Raw genomic sequence first — 14,849 nt, 5'->3', positions numbered from 1 at the left:
GTTTGGCGAGCCAGGAGGCTTATCATCTGCTTTGTGGTTTTTTTGGCAGACAATTCCTTTCTCCTGCTTTCTGTTTGCCTCCATTCATGTACACTCTGTCTCCATTCATATATTTTCTCTCTCCATTCCTGTGTCTTCCTACTTTCTCTGTTGTAGTGACTCATAACTGATTTGATCAATTCCTCTTTTGATTTTCTGGGATTTCATCTCAGATTCTGCAAACGACGTGAGGCCGGTGATCCGGCTGCATTAGTCAAGGTCACTAGAAAAAAAGAGAGCTAGAACCATGTAATACACAGAGGCTACATTGTTTATTATCACACAGTGAAGGACTTTTTAGACTTTTGGTAGCATATGAGGTATGTGAGAAGGATAACAAAGAGAGGGCAGGGAAGCTAAGTCATGGCGAGCAATGGGGTGAGTGGTTTTCCCCCGATTTCCCCTTGGGAGTGGGAATTGACCAATGGGTCACTGGGGTTTATCTTCAATGGGTACAGGAGGTAGCTGGTGTCCTGAAGAGGGGACAGTAGTGAACAGGAAGGTGGTTAGCTGCTTGGGGGGGGGGGGTTGGGCTTTGGTCCGCATTGTAGAGGATCACCAGTGCTGGATCCTCTACAACCGAGGCTCAACCGGGTGTACAGCCAGCGCTGCAACCAGGGAGTTGCAGCGCTGGCCGTGCTGTGCAAGTGTGTACACATCCTAAGTTGCAGCGCTGTAACCCCCTCACCAGCGCTGCAACTCTGTAGTGTAGCCAAGGCCTGAGTATAAAGCAGAAAGACTGGAATGCTCATTGGAAGGTAAGCAGGGGGAAATGAGGACCATCTCTCCATAACGTTCACATTTTTCAGCTATTTATAGACTATTGTGTCATCACATAGCAAGGTGTGCATATATAGCTCTTAATCTTTGAACGTAAATCAACTGCTCTAGATCACTAATTGCTCTGGTGGTTATGAACTTCTTCCCTAGAATTTTTCTTCTGAGGTGTCCATATTTGAACTCTGTGTTCCAGCTGTGGGTACAACAGGGACACAAGAGTCTGCGATCTCCCTGTTGTGCAACACAGTGCCTCTGCATATACAGCCCAAAGTTGCATTGGTCTCTTTGCTGCCATATCACACTGCAAACACAAGACTAATTTACTTGTCTTTGTTATGTTTAAGTTGCTTCCCAGCTTTCTGCCTATTCGAATATCTGTTTTATGAATTATTTTCTTCAAACATTAGCTCCAACCGTAATAAAACAGGGCCTGGTGATGGGTAGGCCTGAGCCTAACTGGTGATTTCTTCCTTTACCAGTCTTATAAATGACTTGTATTATAATTTTTAAAACTATAGATATGTAGAAAGTCACTTGGTCCTCATGTAATCTAGTAACATAAACTCTGTTTTAAAATGAATATATGGGAAACAATCTATAATGTAATTTATTTTCTTCAGTACCCATAAAAAACAAAAAACCAAACCAATATCAACTCTAAAACACATATTGAATATGTACAGTTGTTAAGATTAATAAGGGATTTTGATATTATTTTTAATACGTACAACTGCCCTAATTGTGGTCACAGTTTAAAATTTGCTTCTCTAAATATGCCTGCTGTGCAGGATTCTCCCTTCCAGCGTGAGAATCTTGCATAGATGATAGCTTCAGAGAAGTGGAATTACAGGTAAGTAATTTTCCCTTTCAACCTCAATTATAGGGCTGTAGTCAAATCTATATATTTACGCTGGAAAGATTTCAAAGTCTCTGGTAAATGGGCATTTCTAAACCTCCCATGGTCTATTTTAAGTGACAAATTCAGACAATTGAGTGTTTCTAAAAATAAGATCTGATCCTGAAGACTGTACTCACTCAAAACTCCCACTGGCTTTAATATAACCAGGTACTGTTGTGATTGCTCTGATATAAATAGATTAGGAAGAATCTGGTTTTAAATGTCAGGCAACATTTTGCAAGTAAATTCAGTAAAATTTTACCTGTGAGTGTACATAAATACTGGTGTCTATGCCAACTGATCCTATTCTCCTTTAAATTAGTAGGAGTAGTGAAAGTTTACTAAACCTTTCTCAGATTTACCTTCTTCATGAACATTATTATAAATAATACTGTTATTACACATGTCTAAGAAGAGTAAACATTTTTCTTCCACAGGAAATGAAACCGGATCAAGTAACCAAACTTGCTCTTGAAGGAGAGATCAATTTTGAGCAAGTCTGCAAAAAGGTATGACTTTTTTAATCTTAGAATGATCGTTAGGACACATGCAAGTGTGGGTATATGTATGCATGTGCATATTGTGTGTACGTACATTGATTTTTTTAATTAAAGGAATATACCGATCCACCAGGGCATGTATGCATGTATTTAAAATAGCAATTTAGCAGGAATGGCTTGTTATTAGGGCTGGTAAGGCTAATACCCATCAATAGCAGGCAACCACATCATTGGCCTATATAACATCTATGTCAGGGTGTCATGGCCTGCCTAATGTATTTGTGACCCACATGACCTACTCGTGGACAATGTATGTTTTCATTTTTTTATACAGTATATTTCCAACCACTTTGACTGCAGAGAGAAATGTCCAAATGTGAATAGGGTTTAACTGATGTCATGGTGTCTGCAGACAGCCTGAAATAATGACTGAGTGGTAAACTCCCTGTCCCCTATTAATCTCATTGGTGTATCACCTCGATAGCCTGATAATTGTCAACATTAGCTATTCCATTATTGATGTTTTTAGCAAATCAAAAGTATATGAGGGTAGTAATAAGTTGTTCTATTGGAAAGGAAATTCAGAGGGTGGATGCACAGATAAGATAATGGGAGAAAAATGGAGAAGGAAGAGTAACAAAGAGCAGGAATAAGAGAGTCCTAAAGGGGAGCATATTTTCCCGCTGAGTGATACTGAATGTTACAAGAAGGCATTGAATCAATAATAAATAGGTACAATTTTGTTAGGCGTTTATTTTAATGAAATTTTCTATTGCATGTTCTTCTTTTGATCTCTGACATCAGTGGACTCTCCACTGAGGATTGTGTGGAGTATGAAGTCTGGAATTTAAATCTGAGGCTGACATGGAATTCAGCCATTTATGAATGGGCTTGACATCCCTGGGCTACTGTACTGCATGCAGGGTGTAGAGGAGTCTGAAGCAGCTGAAGTTTCTCAAGCCCCAGGAGCAGGCCCACTGACAGTGAAGGGCAAAGGGGACAATTGCCCAGGGGCACGGGATTTAAAAAGGCCTGGGGCCCGCTGCCAGCAGTGCAGCAGGGCTAAGGTAAGCTTCCTGCTTGTCCTCACTGCTGCTCCCGGAAATGGCTGGAATGGCCCTACGGCCCCTGGTGGGTGGGAGGGGGTCTCCACGCTGGCCCAGCCCAGCACTGTCTCCACAGCTCCCATTGGCAGGGAACTGTGACTAATAGGAGCTGCAGAGGTGGTGCCTGCGGCCGGCAGTGTGCGGAGACCCGCTTGTCCCCCACCTCGGAGCTGCCACCAGAGGGGTGTGCCAATTGCTTTCAGGAGCCACCCAAGGTAAGTGCTGAACCCCTGACCCCCTCCTGTACCCCTGCCCCAGGCTAGAGTCCACACCCAAACTCCCTCCCAGAGCCCACACTCCATGTCTTCCGTTTATGAACTGAATCAGTTTTGTATCAAAAAATTTCCAAAATTGACATCAGCTTCCTCTTCCCAATCACAAACACATTACATAAATAAAACTGCTGCTACTACAGACTTCTTTCAACCCACTATTAATTTATTTCAGTTCCAAGGCATCATCTTCCTATACATGGAATTCCTCTCTAACATTTTTTAAATTAGAAGATCTAGAAGAATAGTATGCTTCACATTGTAATCTGTATTTAGAAAGGAGTTCCAAATTCTTCAGTTTTCAGTCTCAGTAGTAATTTTCACTGGGAAAAGAAAAGGAGAGCATAATAATATACATGTTGTTTTCAGTGCCACAATGAAAAAATATTTAGCATTTCAGATCTTGGACTTTTGTGCTACTTTCTAACTGAATTAGAGATTCCTTGTTGCCAGCTGATAAATGTGTGGGGGAAAGATAACTAGACAATTTAATGTTCATAGACCTCAGTTGTGTGTTTTTCCTCATGGCGTTCATGAAATAAAGACACTTGAACATGAATACAATCTTGTAAATTCATTACTGTTCATCATACAGTAAAAAGAAGAAAACTTAGCAAGATAGTGATACAAACAATTCAGATTATTTTTACTTGAGCATATCAGATCACTAAGCAGAATTTCTACTTGGCAGCGGGGAAGAGGATCTCTTAATGTGTTTTCTCATAATTTCCCAGTACCCATAATGAGGAAGACAGCAACAGATATACTTCTTATATCCAATAGAAAACATCTTCCACTTTGGATGTAAATATATGACACAATCCCATGTCATAACTATTTTTTAAAAAATGGGACATTTCATCACGTAATTTTCAGATGACGTTGAGATCTCAGGCACACATCAGCGTTTTGAATGTATACTGCCTTTAAAGAAGAATGTTTAAGTTTAAAAATAACCTTCAATGGCCAGGTTGCATTTTGCAAACAAAGCACATAAACTAACTTTACTAATGATGCCTTAACAAAATCAACTTCATGTTTTCTTATCAAACAGTTCTATTTTGTCAGTGACTATAAAAACTAGAATACCTCAGTCTTAATCAAATCATTCTTGTGCTGCTTTATGGTCTTCCTTACTGTCATGTATTGTACACACAAAGCATTTTACAAATTCATAGTGAAAACGAGCCTTCTGAAGGCACTTGTTTCACAATTCTTATTAAGGATGGTAGCAGCAGCAGGCATCTCCAAGGCAGGGCGAATCTGAATGTCTTTTAAGAAGCACAACATTAACTGCATTTCCTAGTTTTTTCTGAAATTTGAGGGGATTTGCTTTTTTTTAACCTTCCTAAATACGTCTGTATCCGTAACTTCATTTTAACAAAGTATTTTATGATGGAAAGTGTATACAACAAAAACAATGCTCTCTCTGTGAGAGTGTAATTCTCTGTGTATATGAGAGATTCGTGTGTGTGTATGTTAGAAAAGTCACAAAGGGCCTGATCCAAAGCCTGTTGAAGGCAATGGGAGTCTTTCTATTTCAAAGGGCTTTAGAACAGGCACAGAATTACTGCAGTTTTCATTTTGTTCCCAAATAAAGTCTGTTCAGTGCAGAAAACATTCCTACAATGATAGATTCCTATTAGTGATATAAAACTTCTGGTTTTGTTGTTAGTGCCTTTTAATAGCAGCATAATTGGATAATTACTTGTGGATTTTTAACGTTTGTTGCTTATGAAAAAGTTCTATTCACAGTCCATAAACCATAGAAAAATAACTACTGTATGCAGTCCTCTCTCTTTATTGGTTTAATATTATTAATGTGCTGTTCAATCTATTTAGTCTTTTATATTTTGTATAATATGCTCGTCATTGATGTTTTTCACTTAAGTATTTCTGTGTTTAAATATAGGCAGCACATTCTCACCCAAAATTTGCCATTTAAAAATAATCTGACTCGGTCATTGCAGTTTTGTCAATAAATATATAGTGGTTGTTTGGCAAAAAGAATTTTGCTGTTATTCCAATGCCAAGAAATTTGAAACCAAAAGCAGCTGCTGTTTTTGTGGGACCCATCAAAAATTTGTATTCTGCTTTTTAGGGTGAAAATTGTGGCCTTATATGTAAATGTAAAAGTCTAGATGAAGTAATAGAAATTATACAAGGTCAGTCAGTGCAGAATTTGATTCAGAATAACTTTCTGATATGAAGCTCTACCTTTAATACTCATCCTTCTGTGCTTTAATAGTGTGTGTATATTTGTAACAGCTACTAGAAGTTTTGTCACCAACATATTTAATGTAGCAGGGAGTATTTCCAGTTATTCAAATTTCCTCAGAAGCAGTAGTGATTATTCTATTTCTTTTTGCTCCGAAGATGAATATGCTGCCTTCTGCATCAATCCCCTTTCTTTACCATCTTAGGATATATAAAGCTGTGTCCAGGCTCTCAGTTCGTTGCCCTTTATGGCAGCATATTTATGCTGAAAGTACTGAAAGGGAAATAATACTTGAATGGAAGTGCTTTTCTTTCCCTATTATATCAGATGTGTTATACAAGGTGGAATAAAGAACTGTCAGGATCCCTTTAATGGAAATCTATTCAGTGATAACGTGTGCCTCAGCTTTACATTATATCTACATACTCAAAATCCTTGCATTACTTCATTAAATAACACGGTTTCTTTAGTACAGAAACAAAATAACTGAAGATATAAAGGAATCACCACTGTAGGGTTGGGGGTTTTGTTCATTTGTTTGTTAAAATCTGCTTGACATGGAAGTGACTCTGGGTGTATGAAACCACAGTTTCCTGAGAATTTTCCATGGCAAACATGAAATGTTAACTTCAAACAAGGATGGTTGTGGCTTTCATAAGACCATTGAAGATGTGAAGAATGTTTCACTAAGGTGTAAAAACTGTCTGTGATCAACTCATCGCCTTCAAAACTGGATCGTTTAAACTGATCTTAGAGATACTTAAGGCCTGTCTACACAACTATTTTTACCACTTTAACTATATCCATTTAGAAACTGATCGTTAAAGTGGTACAATCATTTGGGAGCTGTATCAGTATAAAGATGCTTTATATCAGTAGACTTTATTCCCCATAATTTACAAGAATAAGCTATATAGATAGTACACACACAAACTATATTAAAGGAACATCAAGGCTGGTGCAAAATCAAGCCATCAAACATTAAGAAATGCCAGAATTAAGGGTGCCCTTGTTTGGCCTCCTTATGCGTATGTATTATGGTAGTCTTCAATTACATACTTTTTTTTTCCAAATGACTGATTAAACCCCAGAATAGGTCTGCCCTGTCCACTGAATGAGTCAGGAATCCATTGGAAAAAAATTACGATCATGTAATTCAGGCCTGCACAACTCATAAAGCGACGAGGGCCTTATTAAACCAAAGAAAACAGCTGAGGGCCGAAACCCCCTAGCCCCGCCGAAACACCCTCTCCCCAGCACCATCCAGCCCAGCCAAAACACAAAACACACACACCCATATGCACTGCATACAGCAGTACCAAAAATTAAAATACTGAAAATGGATGCCCCCTCCAGCCACCGACTCACCATTCGCCTCGTTACCCCCCCAAGTATAAAGCCTCGCCGCCACTGCCCGCCCGCCCGCTTGGCTCGTTATCCCCCTATGAAATAAGGGGAGGGAAAAAGGGGGATAGTTTGAAGGGATTTTCTGAACTAAGCCGGGGACAGGAAAGAGGGGCAGTGTGAAGGGATTGGATGTGACTGTCCAACACACAAACACGGGTGCCGTGGGGGCAGTGTGATAGGGGCTGTGGAGGGGCAACGTCCCTGGACTAGGGAAGGGGCAGCAGTCGGGGCAGGGCAGGTGTAGCACACACAAACACACACCCACACACGTCTCCCCCCAAGGATTTCCTGGCTGCCCACAGACAGTTCAACCCCCGCACCCCAGCCATCACTATGGAGGCGGCCCTAGAACCAACCAGCGCAGTAGCCGCCCCACCCCGTCCCCAACCGAAGAGGAGGTTTGAGAAGGTGTCAGCCCAGTCCTACCCCCGTGCTGCTGCTCGAGCCCAGGCTGGGTGCCCCTTCACTTGGCACTTGCCAGTTTTGCCTCATGCCCAGTGCTTCCCAGCTCAGCGGGCCCCAGAATTGACGCGTCCTCTGTACGCCAGGCGGGGGGAGCGGGAGATGGAGACATGCGGTTCTGACCATTAGGGCGGTTAGAGTGCGGCATGTGCGCGGAGGACTGTGAGGTGCCGCCTCTCCCGGGCAGGGGGAGAACCCAGCGGCCCCACCCCGCCGCTTGCCCACGGGACCCAGGGGCCGCATGTTGTGTAGGCCTGATGTAATTAAAGACTGTACCATACATATGCCTAGGGAGCCAAATTAAAGCTCCACAATCAATTGGAGTGGATTAGTTTAAATCAAAGCTTTTTAAAGCAATGAGGAGGAAATCTCGATTTTAAATAATTTATTTTAATCATGTTTTTCATTTACACTTTTTAGTTATTTTTTGGAAAGAGAGATTGATTTTCTTCAGTTCATACCCCTTACAACATGTTAATTTGCAACTAAATATAGCCTTTCACTAAATCTGATGCTTCCTTTTGCTAACCAGGCAGATACAGTATATCTATATACATTTATTTGAGCTATTCAATAGGTTAACCTCCATTTATTCATATTCTTAATTTTTACATTTTTATAGTTCTTATTTAGTAGATTGATTTTTTTACTTATGATTTGTGTCAAGCTGTATTTAGATGGAAAATCAATTTGAAAAGCCCCAAAACAGCATTTTCTTTTTTATTGAATAAAACTACCTTAAATGTGTGAGATACATGGGGGGGTCAAAACTTTTATCAAAACATCTTTTGCATTTAATATGTCCTTTTAAGATTTTAGAACTAGTAGATGTCATCCTCTCAAACCTAGTTTTTAATTAATAAGTTGGAAGAAGATAACAAAAAATTCCATTATTTTTCACTTTCCAATTGGTTTCTTAACTTTCAATGAACTGTTCATTGAACTGAACTAGTTGAGTAAACAAAAATGAGAGAAATATTCTCTCTATACCTCCAGGAGAGGATGCTGCTGTCAAAATCTGGTTTAGCTGCAGCTAACTCTGTTCCAGCAAACTCCATCTGCTTAGCAAATGACTTCCATCAATTCAGTGGGGGACTTCCGCCAGACCTTGTTTAAAATGTGGCAGCAAAAGTGTACTTCTGTAATATTTTTTTGTATTTAATTTAAATGATTTTAATTATAATTTTTACATAGGTTGTTGATTTCATATTTAATTTTAACTAGGTTTATTTTTAAAAAAAATCCATATTTGCTTTAAATTTGTAAAAGTCTGCTTTTTTTTGGCATTGTAACTTTCATCCTTTAATTTATTTTTGTGTGTGTAATTCCATATTTTTAAAATATTAAACTGAAAAAGCAGAAATTCCATAATTTGGCATCATATTTGGAATAATTTGGCACTGCTCATGACCCATGAGTCATCAGCAGTTTTGGAACTTTTAGATCTACGGACCTCTGCCACTTGAGCTAACAAAGTAACCAATAATAGTCATGTACCAACACTAGAGAAGCATCAGTGGGTTTCACAGATATTTGCTGGCAGCAGAAGAATTGAGATTCATGAATCTTGGATTCCATTCCTAGTTTTGGGGGGATTTGTGGTCTAGTAGCCACAGACACTTTTCTGCCCATTGCTCCCAAGCTTGATCCCTTCTGCGTCATCCCTTCAAACCTATCCCTGTCTCTTCCTTGCCCTTCTCTCCTCTGCGCCTTGCCCCCAGTCCCAGCCTCCACTCCCCAGGCTTCTCACCCTAATTCCAGTCTCTTTGCCCAGCAAGTGCTAGTCTCTCATCTCCAGACTTTACCTTTCCAGTTCCCCATCTAATCTGTCTTTTTCTCCAATCCTGGCTGCCAGATTCCATTCCATTCCCGGCCCCATCACATTTCTCAAGCTCAGTCCAAATCTTTTTGCCCAGCCGGTGGAAGTTCTCACAATGCACCCTGGGTCCTCTCAAATTGCCTGCCCCTACTTCACTAATTCTCAGTTCCAGTCTCTTTGCCCAATTTGCCCCAGCTCCTCATCCAATCTTAATCTACCCACTCTTCCCCACCTACTGGCTCCCAGTTCACCAACCCTCCACTCCCTTCCCCTCCTCACCCACCAAAAAAACCCCTTACACACCTGGTCTCCTTGCCAAAGATATAGTTAACAGAAAATTGGAATAAACACTTATGTGCCTATGTTTCCCAGAGTGCTGTGAATGAGAGAAATACACAGAAATGATGGGTAAAGGGCAGTTATGCATTGTACTATATTCACTCCTTGTTCCTCCACGCTAAATTATGTTGTTTCCTCTGTGATGGGAAAATGTCGTGGACAGTTCTGGAAAAGGATAGAAGAAATCCTGCACTTTGCATGTTTAGAGGCTGGGAGCTGATTTCATCCCTGTATCAGAGGCATGGATCTCAGATTTGTATAAGTGATGTACTCATAAGGGAATGTAATTGTTTTTTTAAGTTGACCCACAAAGAGGGGGAAAATAAGTTTGGGCCTTTGAGGGTGGGGAAGGAGCCTTACAAGCCACCCCTGTAGATAAGGAGGGCTTTAAACTAGGTTCGACGGGGACAGGTGAGCAAACCCCACAGGTAAGTGGGGAACAAGACCTGGGAGATGGGTTGGAAACAGGAGGGAGCACGGGCTATAATGGCAGAGAGAAAGGATAGACAGGGGAAAAAGGGAGGAGGTGTTGCCTTATATATTAAAAATGTACACACTTGGACTGAGGTGGAGATGGACATAGGAGATGGAAGTGTCTCTGGGTTAGGCTAAAAGGGGTAAAAAACATGGGTGATGTTGTGCTGGGAGTCTACTACAGGCCACCTAATCAGGTGGAAGAGGTGGATGAGGCTTTTTTCAAACAACTAACAAAATCATCCAAAGCCCAAGATTTGGTGGTGATGGGGGACTTCAACTATCCAGATATATGTTGGGAAAATAACACCGCGGGGCACAGACTATCCAATAAGTTCCTGGACTGCATTGCAGACAACTTTTTATTTCAGAAAGTTGAAAAAGCTACTAGGGGGAAGCTGTTCTAGACTTGATTTTAACAAATAGGGAGGAACTTGTTGAGAATTTGAATGTAGAAGGAAGCTTGGGTGAAAGTGATCATGAAATCATAGAGTTTGCAATTCTAAGGAAGGGTAGAAGGGAGTACAGCAAAATAGAGACAATGGATTTCAGGAAGGCGGATTTTGGCAAGCTCAGAGAGCTGATAGGTAAGATCCCATGGGAATCAAGACTGAGGGGAAAAACAACTGAGGAGAGTTGGCAGTTTTTCAAAGGGACGCTATTAAGGGCCCAAAAGCAAGCTATTCCGATGGTTAGGAAAGATAGAAAATGTGGCAAAAGACCACCTTGGCTTAACCACGAGATCTTGCGTGACCTACAAAATAAAAAGGCATCATATAAAAAATGGAAACTAGGTCAGATTACAAAGGACAAATATAGGCAAATAACACAGGAATACAGAGGCAAGTTTAGAAAGGCAAAGGCACAAAATGAGCTCAAACTAGCTATGGGAATAAAGGGAAACAAGAAGAATTTTTATCAATACATTAGAAGCAAGAGGAAGACCAAGGACAGGGTAGGCCCACTGCTCAATGAGGAGGGGGAAACAGTAACGGGAGACTTGGAAATGGCAGAGATGCTTAATGACTTCTTTGTTTCAGTCTTCACTGAGAAGTCTGAAGGAATGTCTAATATAGTGAATGCTTATGGGAAGAGGGTCGGTTTAGAAGATAAAATAAAAAAAGAGCAAGTAAAAAATCACTTAGAAAAGTTAGATGCCTGCAAGTCACCAGGGCCTGATGAAATGCATCCTAGAATACCCAAGGAGTTAATAGAGGAGTTATCTGAGCCTCTAGCTATTATCTTTGGGAAATCATGGGAGACGGGGGAGATTCCAGAAGACTGGAAGGGGGCAAATATAGTGCCCATCTATAAAAAGAGAAATAAAAACAACCCAGGAAACTACAGACCAGTTAGTTTAACTTCTGTGCCAGGGAAGATAATGGAGCAGATAATTAAAGAAATCCTCTGCAAACACTTGGAAGGTGGTAAGGTGATAGGGAATAGCCAGCATGGATTTGTAAAGAACAAATCATGTCAAACTAATCTGATAGCATTCTTTGATAGGATAACAAGCCTTGTGGATAAGGGAGAAGCGGTGGATGTGATATACCTAGACTTTAGTAAGGCATTTGATACGGTCTCGCATGATATTCTTATAGATAAACTAGGAAAGTACAATTTAGATGGGGCTACTATAAGGTGGGTGCATAACTGGCTGGATAACCGTACTCAGAGAGTAGTTGTTAATGGCTCCCAATCCTGCTGGAAAGGTATAACAAGTGGGGTTCCGCAGGGGTCTGTTTTAGGACCGGCTCTGTTCAATATCTTCATCAACGATTTAGATGTTGGCATAGAAAGTACGCTTATTAAGTTTGCGGATGATACCAAACTGGGAGGGACTGCAACTGCTTTGGAGGACAGGGTCAAAATTCAAAATGATCTGGACAAATTGGAGAAATGGTCTGAGGTAAACAGGATGAAGTTCCATAAAGATAAATGCAAAGTGCTCCACTTAGGAAGGAACAATCAGTTTCACAAATACAGAATGGGAAGAGACTGTCTAGGAAGGAGTATGGCAGAAAGAGATCTAGGGGTCATAGTGGACCACAAGCTTAATATGAGTCAACAGTGTGATACTGTTGCAAAAAAAGCAAACGTGATTCTGGGATGCATTAACAGGTGTGTTGTAAACAAGACACGAGAAGTCATTCTTCCGCTTTACTCTGTGCTGGTTAGGCCTCAACTGGAGTATTGTGTCCAGTTCTGGGCACCGCATTTCAAGAAAGATGTGGAGAAATTGGAGAGGGTCCAGAGAAGAGCAACAAGAATGATTAAAGGTCTAGAGAACATGACCTATGAAGGAAGGCTGAAGGAATTGGGTTTGTTTAGTTTGGAAAAGAGAAGACTGAGAGGGGACATGATAGCAGTTTTCAGGTATCTAAAAGGGTGTCATCAGGAGGAGGGAGAAAATTTGTTCACCTTAGCCTCCAATGATAGAACAAGACGCAATGGGCTTAAACTGCAGCAAGGGAGATTTAGGTTGGACATTAGGAAAAAGTTCCTAACTGTCAGGGTAGTTAAACACTGGAATAGATTGCCTAGGGAAGTTGTGGAATCTTCATCTCTGGAGATATTTAAGAGTAGGTTAGATAAATGTCTATTAGGGATGGTCTAGACAGTATTTGGTCCTGCCGTGAGGGCAGGGTACTGGACTCGATGACCTCTTGAGGTCCCTTCCAGTCCTAGAGTCTATGAGTCTATAACACAAAGGTGAAAAAAAAATCTGCATGTTTTTACATGGGAACTTCATTTTTTGTCAGTTCTGCTTTTCCACCCCACCCTCCAAAAAATTACAGACCGCTGGAGGAGTTGTAGAGTTATGATGTGACAGATATCAAGCAAATTAAATCTGTCTGAGGAGGGAAGTGGGTTTTGTTTAGTTTTATTGAAAACTTTTTTTTTGTTAAGACTTGTTTAATGCAAATATTCTGTAAACAAAGAAAATGAGTAATCTGTCAAAGATTCATCTTCCTTGCATTTACGAATGGAGAATTCTCACTATACATGTTTGCATTTGAATATGACTGGGTCATACTACAGTAATTACTGTGGTGGCTGTAAATTGACCTAACCTATGTTAATTTAAGATGTAGTGTAGACGTGCCCTAAGCTATGCAAGTGTGGAGACACCCTTGTATTGTGCAGCGGTGTAACTGTTTCCTTTAAAAATAGTAGGGATTAGGGGTCAGTCTACTCTTGTCCCCAGGTGTATCCGTTTAAGGTTCCTGGGACTTTTCCGAGTGGACAAAGGCCTTGGGAAGGGCGGAGGTAGGTATTAGGACAGAGGAAGATGGTCCTGGGTGAATAAATAGTGCTGGAGGTGGGGGGATTTGTGGGAGAGAATCCCAGGTCACTGTTTCTATGAGGGCCTGGGACCAAGGAGATTGTTTGGCAGGGTGGGGCAAGGCTTCCTGCCAACTGGGACAAACATTGGGAAGGATGGAAGCATCTATGCTGCCTCCTCCTTCATAGCAGGAGAGAGATCAACAGTGGAAGGACTGCTGCCCTTTTCCAGCCTGCAGGGGAAATGACTGAGCTGCGAAGGGGGACAGAAGGAACAAGCTGGTTTAAGGCTGCAGCAGGCCTGAATATTAGCACAGCCCCAGAACGATGGCTGTGGGGCTCCTGTGCCTAGAAGAGGAACCCTGTTGTTGCCCAGGAGGAGGGTGGGCACATTTCCTGAATGAAGGAGGCTACAATGGTCTATATTTGAGAAAGTCTAAAAAGACCCCACAAGGGGGCATATTATTATAAGTATTCTGGCCTGAATATAAATTATTGTGAAGAACTAAGATGGAACTCAGGACATGGTGTCCGTAGGGCCACCTCAGACCATGAGGGGGTGCTCTGGGGCAGCACCAATCCACATGCTGGCATGACTGCATTTAGACTAGAGGGCTGTGACAATTTAACTATTTTGGTTTTTAAAAAAACTGCCTGTAGACGGAGTCTAAGGAATAGTACCTCGGTAGCCTAGAAGACACCTAACAGATCTTTTCCCAGTATGATACAGAATCACTGATGTACCAAATGCTGAAATACCTACAATAGGATTTTTGAGTGCAGGGTTTAAATTCATCTCCAGTTCCTCTATGGTATGTATGGAAACCTCGATTTTGCTTGAGCAGTTCTGGCATGTGTTACTCATTACTAAATGCATATATTGCCTAATGAACATAATACTGGAAAATCTGCTTTTCAGTGCCAAGAAGTTGTTAATCTACATGTTTATCTCAAATACTTTATAGTTTTTCAGTGAACTGAATTTCCATTTCCATGGTACGTCTTTCAGAAAAATGACTAAACACATACGATGAAAATCTGTTTTCAATTGTGGGCAGACTTTATGAGTGTAGTATGCCAAGAAATCTTTTTTTGTTTTCAATAGCACATCCAACTTTTAAAATGACACACTTATTGTAACAGTACCAAATACCCACTAGGTCATTTATCCCTGTGTGTCCTCATTAGCTCCCACCACTTTTGTAGCATGGCCCAAGAGGTTAACAAACCTCTTCCCCTTCAGTCTAACT

At 40.9% G+C, this 14,849-nt stretch overlaps 1 protein-coding gene across 4 annotated transcripts in view; it reads left to right on the top strand.

Annotated features, from left to right (window-relative positions):
• The window catches only part of SRFBP1 (serum response factor binding protein 1), a 132,560-nt gene that overhangs the window by 103,714 nt on the left and 13,997 nt on the right, over positions 1-14,849 (top strand). For all 4 annotated transcript variants that reach the window (XM_030566761.1, XM_030566763.1, XM_030566762.1 and 1 more), the window contains one exon: positions 2,155-2,226. In XM_030566761.1, coding sequence (XP_030422621.1) covers positions 2,155-2,226 — 72 coding nt within the window. The remainder of the gene's footprint in view (positions 1-2,154; positions 2,227-14,849) is intronic.

Source organism: Gopherus evgoodei, chromosome 6, assembly GCF_007399415.2.
Source record: "Gopherus evgoodei ecotype Sinaloan lineage chromosome 6, rGopEvg1_v1.p, whole genome shotgun sequence".
Taxonomy (NCBI): Eukaryota; Metazoa; Chordata; order Testudines; family Testudinidae; genus Gopherus; species Gopherus evgoodei.
The sequence above is the reverse complement of the archived record's forward strand: the minus strand, read 5'-3'. Positions and strand labels throughout refer to the sequence as shown.